This window comes from Hippopotamus amphibius, chromosome 8 (genome assembly GCF_030028045.1).
Source record: "Hippopotamus amphibius kiboko isolate mHipAmp2 chromosome 8, mHipAmp2.hap2, whole genome shotgun sequence".
NCBI lineage: Eukaryota > Metazoa > Chordata > Mammalia > Artiodactyla > Hippopotamidae > Hippopotamus > Hippopotamus amphibius.
Window position 1 is genome coordinate 146,397,518 of NC_080193.1, and position 16,683 is coordinate 146,414,200.

Sequence of the window (16,683 nt, forward strand, 5' to 3'; positions counted from 1 at the left end):
GGCTTGAAGGTGGGGGAGGGTTTGCATCAGAGGAGCCAGGAGGTGCTCTGCAGGCTGGCCTCTCCTTGTGCTGCTCGGGGGGGGGGGGGAGGGGGGTCCAAGGGAGCGACGGCCTGGGCCAGGGTGGCAATGGGGGCCCAGTGTGGCAATGGTGGATGTTGGCCAGGATGGGGGCTCGGACAGTGATGAAGGGGCAGCGACGGGGGTCCAGTGGGACGCGCTAGAGGGGCGTGGCTGGGGAAGAAGAAGGGGGCCTCCAGGAGTCAGGGAGCCCTGGTTTGGGTGTGGAGGGGTGAAGGCCAGAAGGAAGCAGGGGGCAGGCCGAGGCAGGGGACCCAGACAGCAAGGAGGCAGGGGCAGCAGTGACTCCGTAACCGGCAGGGTGCTCTCTGGAGAGCAGCGCGCGGGATCGCCCAAGGGGTCAGGCTATGTCCCGCCTCTTCTCAAGGACACTCCGGACCCACCCCCACCCCCGCAGGCACCGGTTCTGAAGTCATTGTGCCTCACACGCTGCAGCGGAGGCCAGAGTCGCTGTCCTCGGCGCTGCCCACCTTGACGGCCCCGGCCGGGCGTCCGGCTCGCGCCCAGGACAGGCTGGACCCCGCAGTCCAGGCGGGCGGGGGTGGAGCCTCCGGTGGAGGGGCGGGGCCGGGCCCGCCCCAGGCCCCACCCCTGCGCCGGGCCCCGCCCCTGCGCGCCCCTCCGCCTCCCTTCCTTTCCGTGGAGGTGTCGCCCTGTCCGGGCCCAGAGCGTCTTCGCTCCGCGCGGACGGTCCAGGCTCCAGAAGACGAGCCCGCGGTGGCCGCCGGCGGGGAGGGGCCGGCGGGCCGGGGCTTTGCCTCCCCCCACCCCTGCCTCCCGGCACGCAGCTGCGTCCAGCCGTGACCGAAGTTCTCTTTAATGCACGAAGGGAATGTGAATTCCCACTGTGACCCAGACCAGCGGGGCGAAAAGAGCATGCTCAGCGGGGACCCAGCCAGGTGCGCAGGGGCAGCTCAGGTCAGGGGTCTGCAGCAGCCCGCCTGCCCCGCTGGCCGGTGCCCTCTGCTCCCACCCCGGGCTGGAGGACTGGCTCAGTCTGTCGCTGGGGTGGGGGTGGGGGCGTCTCTGTAAGAGAACACCACAGGCTGGGTGGCTTATAAACGGCGGGTTCTGAGGCTGGAAGCCGGGCATCAGGGTACCCCCCCCCCCCCCCGCCCCGGTCAGGGTGCCAGCATGGCCGGGTTCTGATGGGGCCACTTCCTGGTTCATAGACCACTGTCTTCTGCTGGGTCCTCACACAGCGGAAGGGATCTGGGAGCTCCCACATCTCTTTCCTAAGGGCGCTGACCCCATTCATGAGGGCTCCACCCTCATGACCTCATCACCTCCCGAAGGTCCCACCTTCTGGTACCATCACATCCAGTGTTAGGATCCCAACGTAGGAATTCTGGGGACACACAGACATCGTGTCCATAGCAGGGGGCAAGTGATTTGACTTAGGTAATCACCTAGAGCCTGCAGTATCACAGAGTGCTGGTGTCCGTTAGGGACTTCCAGGCCCCCCTAGACGAGGACCACTTTGATAGTGAGGTGTACCACCCAAGAGAAACAAAACCGAGACCTGGGCCCCTGCGCTCTCCCCTCCCTGCATCCCCACCAGCAACACACAGGAGCGCCCGTCTCCGCTCTCCTCTCCCACCACCTCTGACTTTTACTCCACAGCTGCCCTGTTCTCAGCCTGCCGTGGCCTCTGGACCCCCGCCTGCCATAGCCCAGTGTGCCAGGGCCTGTAGGCAATGACCTGCCCATAGATAGCCCAAGGTCCCACCGTCCAGAGTGCGGTCCTGCAGCCCGGCTCCCTCACCAGTCTCAGGGTTCTCTCAGTCTCAGTGCTCTTGCCTGTATCCTGGGATCCTTGGATGCAGGGTCACCTCTAATATTTGTGAGGTCGGGGACACGAGTACAGGTGAGACCCAGGCAGGTCCACGTGTTGAACTTACGTCCATACTCTTGGAGTCTGGCCTCAGTTCCCAGCCCAGGTCCCCACCCCTGGAGATCATAGGGGGCCCAGAGGCTAAGGAGCTGCACCGTCCCTGGCAGGGACCCCCACCCCCACCGGGAACCTGCACCGTATCCCCATTTTCGGGGCTCAGCCAGGACTCCTGGAGGTGACTTCCTGGCTGGGAATGATGAGGGTCAGGGTGGCCTCCCTCAGGCACCCCTGTTCAAACATGAGGTTCCGGGGACTCCCCCAAACTGCAACCTGAGCAGAGGACAGGGAAGGGCCCATGCTGCCTGTACTGTCCCTCTGAGCAGCTCTGAGCAGCGGCTCTCAGCGCTGCTCCCGTCCCATGCTCTGGACTTGCTGCAAGGCTCCTGTGGGTCCAGGCACTGCAGGCCTTGTTCCCTCCATTTTTTTGTTTGTTGGCTTGTTTTTTAATAAATTTATTTGTTTACTTATTTATTTTTGGCTGCATTGGGTCTTCATTACTGCGTGCAGGCTGTCTTTAGTTGTGTCAGGCAGGGGCTACTCTTCCTTTTGATGCATGGGCTTCTCAGTTCAGTGGCTTCTCTTGTTGTGGAGCATGGGCTCCAGGCACATGGGCTTCAGTAGTTGTGGCGCATGGGCTCCGTAGTTGTGGCACACAGGCTTAGTTGCTCTGTGGCATGTGGGATCTTCCTGGCCCAGGCATTGAGCCCGTGTCCTCTGCATTGGTAGGCAGATTCTGAACCACTGCACCACCAGGGAAGCCCCGGTCCCTCTACTTGTGACCTGACACTCCCACGACTGGTCGCTGTCTTCTGTCAAGATGCCCGGGCAGCTCTGCATCAGACTCGGGGAAGGGTGTGGGCCTGGAGAACCCCAGGAGTGGCCTGAACTTAGGGGTGTTGGCTTTGGAGCCTGGAAATGGGAAAGCTGTTAGAAGGAACTGTATAAATGGCCACCCATGATACGTAGCAGGGATGCCTTTGATAAAACGGTCACCTGCATCAAGGCTGCAGCCACAGATCACCAGGAAGGCGCCGTGAGCAGCCAGCACCTGGTTTATCACTCACTGAAGTAGGGGACTACTAAGGTTCACATTTGTAGCAGACACATTCATAAAACATGATCCTAAGAATTATAATTCTCTCAGGCCCCCATTTGAGATGTTGGTTGGCTACTTAGATGATAGCAATAAAACCGAAAGAGAAAAACATCAAAATTATTTTAGAAGACAGAACAAAATTCTTGCTGTGGTTCTGGATTATTTTATTACATTCATTTGCAACAAGATACTGTAATTACACTTCTCACAAATGGAATAACATGGAAGCACTCAGCTTCTAAGGGAAAATAAAAAATTATTTTAGTGGAGAAAAGTGTTTCTGTTGGTTCTAGATCTTCAGAAGCTTGGGGTAATGTGGGGGCAACTCGGAGGTGACTCATTTCTAGGATTCCTTGACAGGGACCCCCATGCCCTGTGGTTCTAAAGCCTGTGGATGACATCCCAATAGACACGAACGTTAGATTAGGAGGAGAAAGGAATGCGAGCATTGATGAGATTGAGGTGAAAGTTTGGATGAAAATTGGAATGCTTGAACAGATTTCACGGGAGGTGTTTGCACCTGCTGTAGCTGAAGGCATTCAGGGGTAGGTACTGTGTCTGACTGGGGACACGTCCCCACCTAATCCTGTAAAACAGGAGGCATTCAAACCATCCTTCAGCCAACACTGATTGGGTATCTAAATGGGAGTCAATGAGACTGTCCAGCCTACGGGGGTTATTAATTTGAAAGATATAGGAAGCCTGATGGACAAGAGGGGATTACCACCTTCATTATGTCCCGTCGGAAGCTGGAGTGCAGGAAGGGCAAATCGAACTGTAAGGCAAAAGAACTATTGCCCGTGGGGGCGCAGACTGGGCCTTAGGGCAGACGTCAGCGAGCGCCACCCAGCGGAGACCCCTGGGCGCTGGACCGGAACACTTCCATTGGAGAGGATTGGCCGGCTGTTGGACTTTGACTGAGACCCCTCCTCTTACCCAGAGGTGTAGAAAAGTAATTCTGAAACATCCTAAGTGATGCCAAAGAAACCCCCAGTGGGGAGGTCAGTGACCGGAAGAGCTCCAGATTAAGATGGGAATTTTACATACGCGTTTGTACAGGCACGTGCTCCCAGAGGAACACCCATGAGCGGGGAGCCACTTCCCCCGCCTTGCACTGACTTTGGAGCCCCCGGAGGAGTGCCAGACGCCCCTGCCATGTGGATGGTGCCCTGTGAGCAGCTCTCGATGGACTAGCAGAGGGCTGCCTGGTTTACGGCCAGCAGTTCCAGGGGGAACGGGCGGCATCCTGCTAGGATGGTCACCATCTGATCAAAGAAGGTGGAAAGAGAATCAGCTCAATGGGCTGAACGGCACGCTGTCTGCCTCTGCGTTTGGGTTTTTACTGACGCGTGGGTGGCGGCCAGTGGCCTGGCCGTACCATCAGGCAGATGGTCCGCGGAAAACTGATCTGTGAAGGAGATGGTCCTATGCAAATCACGACGGAAATTTAAGGGGTGCATTAAACTAGGACCTGGAGACACCTCTCAGAAGAACCCCCTTCCAGGATCAGAGGTGACTGGAATCGGCAGATGGCTATCCTGGTGCTCATGGTTAAGGTGGCCACTCGGGCCCATGAAGTGAGTGGACGTGGGGCACTGCAGCCATGCGGAGATGGGCTGAATCTACACCGTGCAACAGGGTTGTCATGTCTGTCAAAAGAGAGAGCAACACTGCGGACAGCTGGGCGCAGACCCCCTGGGTGCGGGGAGGCCCCACAGGGCTGACACGTCAGACTGATGCCCCACAGCGCCAGGCGGCTACAAACAGGTCCTGTCAGGAGCGGACACAGACTGTGGCCTGGGCTTTGAGGGCCCAGTGGTAGATGCAAGTGCTCAGAGTGCCCGCAAAGAACTGGAACAGGAGGGTTTGCACAGTGTGGATGGCTGAGTTTCATTTCTTCAGACCAGAGAAGGCACTTTCATTTTCAGAATAACGGTCTGGCAGGGAATTGGAGCAGGTGATTGAAAACACCGGCTGTCTAAGCCCTGGGGAGATCTGGCACGAAGGGCCAGTGCGTGCTCACCCTCAACACAGGGGCCACGGGCAGCTCCTCCCAGACAGCATCCTCTGTTTTCCTGGGGCTCCGGAGAAGGGGCACCGGGGAGGAGCTCATGTGACTGTACACGTGTACCCCTGGAAACGGGGAAGGACCCTAGAGCGACGGTGCGGTTTGGCGCGTATACATTACTGGTTGCCTCCTCTTCCTGGTGCCTTAACCCCTTCTATCATTACGGAGTGTCCCTCTCTGTCCCTGGTAATTTTCTTCGCTCTGCAGCCTGTCTCTGATACGAATAGAGCCACTCTGTCTTGACTTTAGTTAATGTTTGCCGGGGTATCTTTCGGCATCCTTTTACTTTCAGCCCTGTGTCTGATGACGATTGAAGTCAGCTTCTTGACGTGTTTCCACGCCAGGCTTCAATGGGCGTGTCTGATCCATGTACATTTCATGTGGGGCTTTCTTTTCTTTCGATAGGGCTTTCTTCTGTCATCTTAATTTTTATTTACTGTTTGCTCCTTCTTTCTGTAGAATTTATTTTTAGAATAGCTATGGATTTGCAGACAAGTCGAGAAGACAGTAGAAATAGTTCCCGTGTGCCCTGCGCTCGCTCGCCCGTTATTAATGTCTTACATTTGCGCGGGGCGCCCGGTACAATCGACGAACCAACAGCAATCGTTATCGTTGACTAGTGTCCATGGTTCATTCCCACAGCGTAGTTTTATCTAATGTACTTTTCCTATCCCAGCATCCCATCCAGGATGTCGCATTACGTCTAACTGTCCTGACTCCCGGCTCTCCTTGGCTGTGACCGTTTCTTAGACTTTCCTTGCTTTTGATGACCATGACAGTTTCGAGGAGTCCTGGGCATATATTTTGCAGGATGTCCCTCTGTTAGAACTTGTCTGACTTTTTCCCCACTATTAGACTGGAATTGTGGATTTGGGGAGGAAGACACAGCGGTAACGTGCCGTTTTCTTCACATCGTATCAAGTGTACGTACTGTCAACGGGATAGATCACTGTGGATGTTGACCTTGGCCACTTGCCTCAGACAGTGCACGTCAGGTGTCTCCACCGGGAAGTTGCTCTTTTTCCCTTCTTGCCGTCATGTCATCTTTGGAAGGAAGTCACTAAAAGCAGCCCACACCTTTGGAGTTGGGGATTGGCTCCCCTCCTTGAGAACAGAGTCTCTGCAGCAACTGTTTGGAATTCTTCCACTCCGGAGTTTCTCCTACCTCATTAATTTATGTATGCAATAATTTATTTATATTAGCATGGATGCGTGGATATTTATTTTATACTTTGTGTAATTGACTCAGATTTCTGTTGTTTTTAAATTTTTATTTTATATTGAGTACAGTTGATTTACAATGTTGTGTTAGGTTCAGGTGTACAGCAAAGTGATTCAGTTATATGTATACATATATATATTCTTTTTCAGATTCTTTTCCATTTAGGTTATTACAGAATATTGAGTAGAGGTCCCTGTGCTCTACAGCAGGTCCTTGTGGATTATCTATTTTATATATAGTCGTGTGTGTGTGTTAATCCCAAACTCCTCATGTATCCTCCCCCGCTTCCCCTTTGGGAACCATGAGTTTGTTTTCTGAGTCGTTTTTTGTTTTGTTTTTGTTGCCCCAATTGTTCCAGTCTTGGCCATCGGGGAATCTTTTCAGTGGGGTCCTTGTCCCTGTGACATACTCCCACCACTGTGGGTTATTTGGGTGGGGGGGTGGGTTCTTCATACCTTCCTGGCTTTACAGGATGCTCCAGGCTCACCCTGTGTTTTTCCAGCCCCAGCCCTAGAAGCGGCCATTTCTCCAAGAAGCACTGGTTCCTTTGGTCAGAGGATGGGTTTAGAAGTCAAGCTCTGGGGCTGCAGGGCTGTTGTGCTTGGGTGGGGTTTCTGTGGGGCCTTCTCTGTAGACACAAGACGCCTCTCCAAAGGACCCCTCCCTCGCCACAGCCAGGCGTGCACACCCCCACGCAGCCGGGATGGGTGGGAGTGTGCCGGGGCTGGGCGGGGTGGGGAGTAGGCAGCGGGCCAGAGATGGAGAGTCGTTTCCGGAGCCAGCCTGGACGCTGGACCTGGTGGCGGAGCCCAGGCGGCCACAGGTGAGTGCAGGGCAGCCCCGCGCACCCGGCAGGCCCACGCGAGCACCCCCTGGAGTGCACCCCCCCCAAGCCACCCCCCCAGAGCCCGCCACAGCACCCGGATCACTTCCTGCCTTCGAAATGGACAGATTAGACCATCACAGGAGGTAGGGGGGTGAGGGGTGCAGAGAACGCTCAGGGCTGTGCCTGGAGGCCGCAGCTGAGGGCGGCCCCTCTCGCCCTGCAGCCAGGTTATGGCTAATGTCCACCACCCACGGCGGGCGCTCCTGCCCCCTGCCCCCACCCACGGCAGGCCCGGAGCAGCCCTGTCCTTCCGCCCACGCCTGGGGGGCTCCCCCCGGGGAAGCAGGGCACCCCTGAGGCCTTCCTCGGCTGCCCACTGGACCCTCTGTTTTCCCAAAGACCTCTTTCCTGTCGTGCCGCCTCCCTGGAGGGCCCCCGGGCTGGCGTGGGCACCGCGCGATCAGAGCCCCTGGCACAGGGACTGTGAGGGTGCAGCCAGGGGACCAAGGAAAGGCCCTTGGAGCACATTAGTGGCACCCGTTCCCTAAGTGGCCAGCACGGGGCCGGTGTAGGGGGTCAACCAGCACCTGTCAGGATGATGACCCGTGCGTGTCCTCCACCACGGAAGCAGGCGTCCAGGCCACTTAGCACAGGTGAGCACCGGTGCTGCCGATGGCCAGGGGATCCTGGGGCCCAGACCCTGAGCAGCCCTGCTGTTGGAGGGGCCTCTGGGTTCTCTGCCCTGAACTGCACGTGTAAACACGTGTGTGAGTGCATGTCCACACCCCCAGCGATGTTCATTTTGCCTTTTCCATGACTCCAACATTTCGGAGTCCAGCTCAGGGCTCCTGTAGAACAGCCCGCACCCTGGGTGGGCCCCACCACTTCCTGGGGGTGGGTGCTGTGCCCCTGTCCCTCCATCCCTGCACTTCCAGTAAATTAAAACTGGGTCAGAGGCTGTCACCCGCAAACTGGCTCTTGCCTTCTACGTCCACAAGGATTAAATCGTGGCCTGCTGCAGCTGCTGGCTTTCAACACCGCCTGAGAGGAGTTCAGGGTGGAGATCAGGAGCAAGGCACTCTGTGCTCTGGGAAAAACTGGCATGACATACCTTCAGATCGTTAGATATTTTCAGGAGACCATTTTATGAGCACAAGTCTTGCATCTCCTCGGATCCAGAAAAGCACTAAAACCCTCCATGGTGACGACCGCTCCTCGGGACTAGCGGTGACCTTCACACAACTAGCAGAACCTTCTGCAGAAAAGAGGTGCTCGACTGCACGTACTCACCTGTCACCAAAATCACGCACAGGCTGACCCTGCCTCTTTGGAGGAGTTCCTCCGAGCTGTCTGGGAGGCTGTCTCCTGGGCTATAGTCCTCATTTTGCCCCAAATAAAACTTAACTCACAGCTCTCATGCTGTGCGTTTTTTTTTTTTTCTCAGTCAACAAGGCTCTGTTTGATTTGGGTCACACAAGCTTGGCAGAAAGACTCCAGAGGGGACAGGCTCATTCGGAGAGCTGCCGAGGGACTGGTGTCTGTCCTGATTTGGCTGCCTGGGGGCAGGGAGCCTTGCCAGCCCTGGAGAGCCTGCAGGGTCACAGACAGACATCACGCGGAACACGAGATTATTAAACAGACAAACAAACAAACAAAAACCACCCGCGGATCGCTCTCATTTGGAAATTACATGCACAAGCCCTGAAATCTGCAACTCCTAAAAAAGCTTTCAGAAGCCCCTTGGATACCTAGCCAGGCTGATGGGTGAAGGCCTTACCCTGTACAAAGACAGTCTGTAATGCTTGGGTGTGGTGACTTTTTTTTTTTTTTTGAAATGCATAAAACTCAGCAAAAATATTAAAAACTTTCCCCTGAGTGTGGGAAGACATTCAGGAGCCTTTCTGAAACCTTGAAAATGTTAACGTATATGGGCCGAGCGATGGGATTCAGAATGTCCTGCTTGAGCAGTGGAGGAGCTGAGGGTGCGGGGCGTGGAGACTATGGGGGCATAGGCAGAGGGTTGGCCGTCTCTAGGGGCGCAGCCCCTTTCTCACTGCACACCTCATATCACCCTGTTTGGCCCTGGAGGATGACTGGTTAGCCAGAGACGGGTAAGATTCCTCAGAGGAGGAACAACCTAAGACAGGCACAGCCACAGAGGGGCCAACAGGGGTGGGGCACAGACCCCCAATATCTGGGAGAGGTCTCCTGCCCCCAGGGCTGTTTTGCTCTCCACGCCCAGCTCAAATCCACACCTGCTCAACTCGGACCCAGGAGGCAAACAAAGATCATTGCCCCAGTCATGTGAGGCCTTTGATTGTTTATGGGTGTAACCTGAGAATGTTAGCGGAGAAACCAATAAAAGCAACGTGGGATGAATCAGCAGGGCTCTTGATCCTAGAGGTCTTGAGTCCCCCGGTCCCATCTTTCTCTTCAGTCTGTGTTTGTGTTTTCTTCAAGCTTGCGGCACCTGTCACTCACCTCGCGTCGCGGAGCTGGTCTAGGCACTCTGAGCACTGTGTGGAGTCCCTTTGATTAGAATGGTTCTATTTCTCCAGGAATCACTCTGACTCCAGTTTCGCCCAATGGACATTTTTTACTAAAACAGCCCCTCCCAAACCGTCTTCTCCCCTGCAAAAGAGTTTCCTCTCCTTTGTTTTACTGGGCTTGCATGGGGTTGCATGTGGTCCTAAATTACAATTATTTGCTGCTCGCAAATAAACCCATTTTGCTGGTAAAATAACTGGCTGTTTTATTGTTTTACACTGTAAACTTAGTGTGGAAAGCTAGGTGTGACTTTTATATCACACAATAAATAATACTTTAATGAGAGATTTTGATCAAGCATCTGATTTTCCTGTCTCCCTTGTCTGCAAATTCATTAATTAGCTAATCAAAATGAACACATTCAGCAACTTTATTTTCAGTTAATTTAACTGAAAGCAGTATCAGTCACTCTGGGCAAACACAAGATTGCAATCATTTTTGACAATTTTTAACTTAGAGAAGGGTCTTTCTGCTGATGAAATCATTGCTGGGACTGTTCAGAGTACAAATAGGCTGTGAGAGCCTTGGGATTTTTTCCAACGATTTTGTGAAATGTAAATTTTAGGACGTTTAGAGCTGATGATTCCTTCAGAGCCATTTTTCTAAAAAGACTTGACTTCATACACATCGGTTTTGTGAATGTTCGAATTTAAATGTAAATCTATAGTGTCCTTTTCATACTTCCTATAGCTCGTGGAGATCACATAAGAAACTGATTCATAGTTTGCGTGTAACTTCAGACACCTCTTGTGCATTTTATCAATTATAGTGACGGTACGGTCATCCACGTTAGTAAATGGTTCATCAACACTTCGTACGGACATCACGTTCTCCTCTGCTGACTGCCGTGTTCCTTAAATTTAATGTTTGCTTCCAAGCCTGTGGATTCTGCTTCGCAACGCTGACGGTTTTCAAGACAGAATGTCTAAACTCCTGGAATAATTCTAATAACTTGCTGATATGCTTTATTGAGCTGCCCACGTGTTTGCTTTTCTTGAACTCATTTACTGATACCATTTACTGCCCAAACACCATCGGTGTCCGTCCTGGAAGCGTCTGTCAGAGGCTGCAGGGACGTTCTGTGGGGACGGACGCGCGGGGCCCCCACCTCAGGTCCTGGTGCTGCCAGCGAGCAGCCCGCGCTCCGCCCAGGGCTGCAACGTCTCTGACCCCCGCTGCTGCAGTGACCGTCCCCCCAGGGCCGGCCCCGCCACATCCCACACAGACCCCCTGCAGGAGGAGACCCGTCCCGTCACCACCCGTGTGTGCTCACGGCGGTCCCCCTGGAGGCCGCCCAGGCTGGCTCGCGGGCCCTCTCCCGGGGGGGCCGTCAGAGGCGTGCGCCCGGGGCCACCCCCAGCCCACCCCGCGGCAGCCGCGCAGCGGAGCAGGTTTCAGGGAGGTGGGGGCAGCCGTGGGACGTGGGCTGGGGGATTCTCCCTTCTCTCCCACTCCCCGGCGGCTGGCCCAGGAAGACACAGCCTCCACAAGGCGTCCCCAGGGACAAGCCCACCCGGGACCTCTCCTTGGCTCCTCCCTCTTGCCAGAGGAGAGGGTGGGGCCTTGGAATGGAGTCCCTGCAGCCTCGCTCTCTGGATGGGGCTCCAGGGCCCCCCAGCTGAGGAGGCTTTGTTCTCTTGGGGTAGAAGGTTCCAGATCGGCTCTGGTCTTTGGGGACAACATGGCTGGAGGCCCCTCCCAGCCTGGCAGGGAGCCCAGGGCTCTGCAGTGAAGGCCCCGGTCTGTCTGGCTGGCTGTGAGGACCTTTAGGACAGCAGGGTGCTGGCGGGTGGTGGGACTGGCTGTCCTGTGTCCAGCCTACCCCGCTGCAGCCTGGGGCTCCAGCCACCACCCTCTCCAACCCCGGCAGGTCTCAGGGTGTGGTGCCCGCTCAGACCTGCCCAGACCGCGGGCACTGGGGCGAGGCCAGGCCGGCCAGGCACCACACGTGGCACAGTCTACCTTTGGTCTCCTCAGGTCCGGGTGGGCTCACCCTGGGCCTTTGGCTGTTCCTCCTAGGTCTTACCTTCGATTCTGATTCTGCAAAGAAGAGGAAGAGAGACCTCGTGGGAAGGCGGGGGACCAGCCTCCACTGTGTACCGGCCTCACCCTGCCTGCACTGTCAGGCCCAGGGAGACAGCAGGTCTTAGCGATGGTTTATTGACAAACAGTTTCTGGGGAGGAAGGGGCCGCAGGTATGGCCCCCTTCAGCTCGGGGAGGTCGCAGAGTCCAGCCGGGGCTGGGGCCTCACCCGGTGTTTACAGGGACCGCACGGCTCAGCTGGGGCTCAGCGGCTGCCACCCCCTCCCCCACGCTGCCCAGGCGCCCGTCCTCTGCACCCCTCTGCAGGCGTCTGGGGGACTCCAGGCCCTGGGGCAGCCTTCCCTCGGGGGGGTCGATACTTGTTCTTCTGACGGTAGAACAGGTTCCTCTGGAAAAGGCGAGGAAGGTGGCCATGGTACAGCAGGACAGCCAGGACCATCCCTGCAGGAGACCAAGTGTCAGACCCGAGTGCTGGAGGGCTCACTGAACCCAAGACTGCCTGGACGCTGTCACTCCAGACCCTCCGCAGGACGGGGAGCCTGCAGACGGGGCGGGGGGCCCTTGCCTTGACCCTGGTCTGGCTCTTCCCAGTACCCCCTCCCCCAGCCGCCTGCCCCCAGAGGAGGGCACAAGCTGTGGGGACCGTGTGCACCTGCAGACCGTGCCCTGGGGACCCGGGCCCAGCGTTTCCTGCACAAACGTCCGAGTCTCAGCCTTCCTTCCCAGGGCTGCCTCCTGAAGGTGACCCGTCATCCATGGGGGTGGATGTTCTGGGGGGTGTGGGCGCGTGTGGAGATGGGGACAGAGCGGGAAGAGCACGGGGGCTGAGGGTCAGGGGTGGGCCCGGCTGACCCCTCGTCCGCAGGTTCTGTCCCGCAGTAGAGGGTCCTGAATTCCCACCTGGCCGTCCAGGTCATTGGGGAGGTAAGTTGGCCAGCGCGGAAGAGGAAAGCACATTTTCTTTACGTTTGATGAAAATCCTTGGCGTGATGACAAGATCAGGGCAGCCTGGCCACGACAGGTCTCCGTGGACACCGTGGCTCTGGGGAAGGGCCTCTGTGCCCACGTGTACCCACGCCCCTCTTGCTGCACCGCCTTGAATCCCGAGGCGGGCGCCGGTGTCACCCCCGCTACGGAGGAGGGACGGGCCCAGAGAGGTGAGGTGATTGTCCAGGGTCCGCCCGCACAGGGGAGCCCCCGCTTCCCACCCGTGACCACCAGGGCTCTGCTGGGCCCGTGTTGACACCGTCAGAGCGCTGCGGAGCCCACCGCTGGTCGCGCCCAACGGACCTGTGTCCTCCCCAAGGTGAGGACCGGGAGGAGGTGGCCATGGAGGCAGGAGAGGGGCACGTCCAGTCCTCCCCTCCTTCGCAGGAAGAGTCAAGGGTTGAGGCCTAAACTGAGAAATCCCCGTGCAGCCCGGAGGAGGAGGTAAACCCGACACACTCCGCTGAGAGAGAAGACGCTGCCTGGCAGAGGGGCCCCGGGCGGAGGAGGGGAGCGCAGCTTTTCCCCGGGTACATTTCCTAGGACTAGCTGCACCCAAGACTGTGATAACATGAGAACGGAAGTTACAAACAGTAACAACAGTTTCTCATCTTTCCAGGGACGGAGGTCAGCCTGGGAGGCCCTGCAGCCCTGCTTGTTTCCCTTCCCCCAGGAAGCCGAAGCCAGGCTCCCTGGGTGCTACCCCAGGGCACACAGAAGTGGGAGGAAGCTTCGAGAGCGCCACTGGACCCCAGTTCCCACCTGCTAAGGCTTTGGAGAGCTCAGTGGGGCCAAGGGGCTGCGACCAGGCGCAGGAGAGGGTGTAAGTCCACCTGGGCCCTCAGACTCCCCCAGTCTGGATGCCTGGGACCTGGTGGCGATGGGCAGGGCTGTTACCTCGCCTGCGACCACACTGCCTGTGGGCCTTTGCTGCTGCACTGCCCGGGCACAGGTGTAGGCAAGGAAGGGCACCCACGGTAGGGTGAGTCGAGGGGGACCCCCCAGCTTCAGGGAGTCACCGGGGGCCTCACCCAGGAGCCGCAGGGGATGGCCACGCCCACGCCCACAGCCTCACACGTGAGGGGTGTCCCCCTTACTCTCTAACTCGGCCCACTTCCCCTGGGGCTCCGCCACCACAAGGCCCAGTGAGCGCCTGGTCAGGGGACCCCGGCTAGGGGTCTGTGAGGATGCCTTGCGGGGGTGCGGGAGCCGGACACTGGGGGCCCCCACAGGGGCACCGGCCCCGCCCGTCTGCCCAGCACCCTCAGAGGGTCTGCCTCTCCCCCGCCCCTGCCACCTTCCTCCCTGGCTCCAGCCCCCTCTGTGACGCTGTCCAGACCAAGATGGGCCACTCACAGCTCCTCCCTGCAGGATGGTGGGGGGGGCATGTGACTCAGGGAGCCTTTCCTGCAGGGTCTGGAACTGGAACCAAGGAGCCCCCTGCTCCCACCTACATCACAGAGGGGAGCCTCCAGAGCCCCCTGCGGAGGGGCCCGGGATAGCTGGCCTGGCCCTCCCCACCCCCACGGCACACCGCAGCCAGGAAGCGCTCTGGGTACCAGCAGCTCCTGAATCCCACAGGTATGTGCACCTGGAATGCCTTGTGTGTCATTCCTCACAGATGTGGCTCTCACCCGAGGGGACATCTATGTCCCCTCGGGTGAGAGCCACAGCCCGGGGCCGGCCTTGCCCACCGACCCCCAGGGACTCCCAGAGCCCCCTTACCTGTCAGAGGACCCAGCCAGTACACCTGAGCATACTCCAGCAAGGTGTGCCCCGAGCAGTGGAAGGTGACCGAGGCGGCCAGGGTGGGGTTGAAGAAGGCAGACGTGAGGGGTCCAGCTGCAGGAGGAAGCACAGGTGGGCTGTCCCGGCCCTGCCTTCAGGGACCCGACCCACCACCCAAATCCCCGCCAAGGTCCTCCTGGGCCCAGGCTGGGAGCCCCGCCCATCCTCATCCCCTTGTACCGATGGGGACACGGGGGAGAGGGCCACTCAGACAGGCCAAAGGTCATGGGGTCAGGGAGCAGCAGGGACAAGAATCTCTCCGGGGGCATCCAACACCCGTCCCGACCGCTCACCCCTGGGTGGACTCATCTCTTCCAGCCCTTTTCTCCACACCCCGCACCTGCGGGAGGTCGTCTTTGAGAGAAAGAGAGACAGGGAGAAAGACACACAGAGACAGAGAGACAGAAAGACACAGAGAGAGAGAGACAGTGAGAGGGGAGACAGAGAGACGGTGGAGAGAGACTCGGCCTAACGAAGAAATAGCAGGAGAGAGGAGTGGGCGGGGCCGGTGGGGGTCGCGTGGAGAAGCGCCCGCATCCCTCAGCCCCAGGCCAGCGGACCAGGCCAGCTGGCCGGGAAGCAGGAACCTCCCCTGGGCAGGGCCAGAGCAGGGCCTGGGCCTTGGGGAGACCAGGGCAGCCTCCACAGGGGCTGAGGGACCCTGTGGGAGCTTGGTCAGGAGGCTCAGCCTGGGTGAGGGAAAGACCCCAGAGAAGGGGGCATGGGAGGGGGGAGGGGATGGGAGGGGTGGGTGCGGCTGCCTCTCGGGTGACACTCGTGGCCCAGCGGGCGGGCGGTGGGCACTGGAGGTGGAAAAGGGAGAAACGGCAGCCCTGGGCGCTGCAGCAGTGTGACCAAGGATGCACAGGCTTCCAGACCGGAGCCAGGGTCCTGAAGAAGCTGCACCAGCCGCCCTACCTGCCTCAGGTGTAGACCTTCTGGGATGAACAGCAGTAGCTGCGGGTGTGGACAGACCCAGCCAGGAAGGACAGCCCTGACAGGGGCCGGCGTCCCAGCCCAGCACGCTGCGTCCGGCCCAACTGGCCACCGTCCCCACCAGGTGCCCAGGGCACGGCCACCCCCAGACTCTGCGGCCCCTTGGCCAGCAGCCCCCCTCCTGGGTGTCCATGGGCGCGAGTGTGCGGGGCGGCCACACGGGCCCCGGGGGCCAGGCAGCCAGGTCTCACCTGTGCAGGCCATGACAGTGACCAGCAGGGCCACGGCCGGCACCCTGTAGATGGGAAGACTGTTCCGGAAGCGGAGGAGGGTCAGGTGGAAGAGGAAGGCGCCGGAGCCCTCTACCAGCGTGCCGTGGGGGACGGCCGTGCGCAGGGCTGAGCTGCAGTGCGGGTCCATGAGGCTCTGCAGGACGTGCATGTCGCTGAGCTCCCAGGCCCAGTAGAGCCGCGTCAGGGCGCAGGCCGCCTGCACGCCCAGCGCCTGGGCCGCCAGCTCCAGCAGCGTGCTGCGCAGAGAGGCCTCGGCCAGGAGGAACTGCTGCAGGGACACGGCGGGGTTGGCCGAGGCCCCGTCCAGGGTGGCCCCGTGCACCAGGAGGAGCAGGAGGAGCAAGGTCAGCAGGAGGTCAGGGCCGAAGCCCCCCGCCCAGGGACCGATGTCCACCAGCATCCGCATCTCCAGGCAGCAGGCCCCCAGCTGGGCAGCGCCCGCCGCCTCCCGGGCAAAGTGGGCATAGGCACCCCCGGGGAGCAGGGCCTTGGCCGCCCTCCTGGCCGCCTGGCAGAGGGCGAAGGTGGCAAAGAAGAAGGAGAGGGACACGTTCAGACCGGCCATCGGCCCGGAGGCTCCTCGAGGGCCCGGCTGAGCAGGGGACCTGAGCTGACGTGTCCGGGGCCGGCGGCCCGGCCCCAAAGGCGGGGGGTGGGGGCCGTGGGAGCGCCACACCTGTGCCCTCGCCCCCAGCCCCGCCTCTGCAGCCGGGGGAGGGGTGGACCAGGCGCTCCCCCCCGCAGCGGACCGCCCCTCGGCCACCCGGGCACCGCTCCTCAAAGCCTCCGCCGGAGCCGTCGGGGCCCGTGACTCAGCCGGGGCTCCTGGCTCCAGGTCCGCAGGGGGCAGCTCCCCGCACCTGTGCTCTGTCCCAGCTCTGTCTGCCCTCCGGCCTCCTGC

General features: G+C 59.1%; 1 protein-coding gene across 1 annotated transcript; it reads right to left on the minus strand.

The window, feature by feature from the left end:
• Window positions 1-4,261: 4,261 nt before the first annotated feature.
• On the minus strand, window positions 4,262-16,347 carry LOC130859266 (aquaporin-12-like). The gene is made up of 6 exons (XM_057746524.1): window positions 15,741-16,347; window positions 14,491-14,607; window positions 12,075-12,219; window positions 11,761-11,774; window positions 5,095-5,204; window positions 4,262-4,336 (listed from the first exon to the last, which is right to left on the minus strand). Exons 1-6 carry the CDS (start codon window positions 16,345-16,347, stop codon window positions 4,262-4,264), a joined length of 1,068 nt encoding a protein of 355 aa, XP_057602507.1.
• Between the last annotated feature and the right edge of the window lie 336 nt (window positions 16,348-16,683).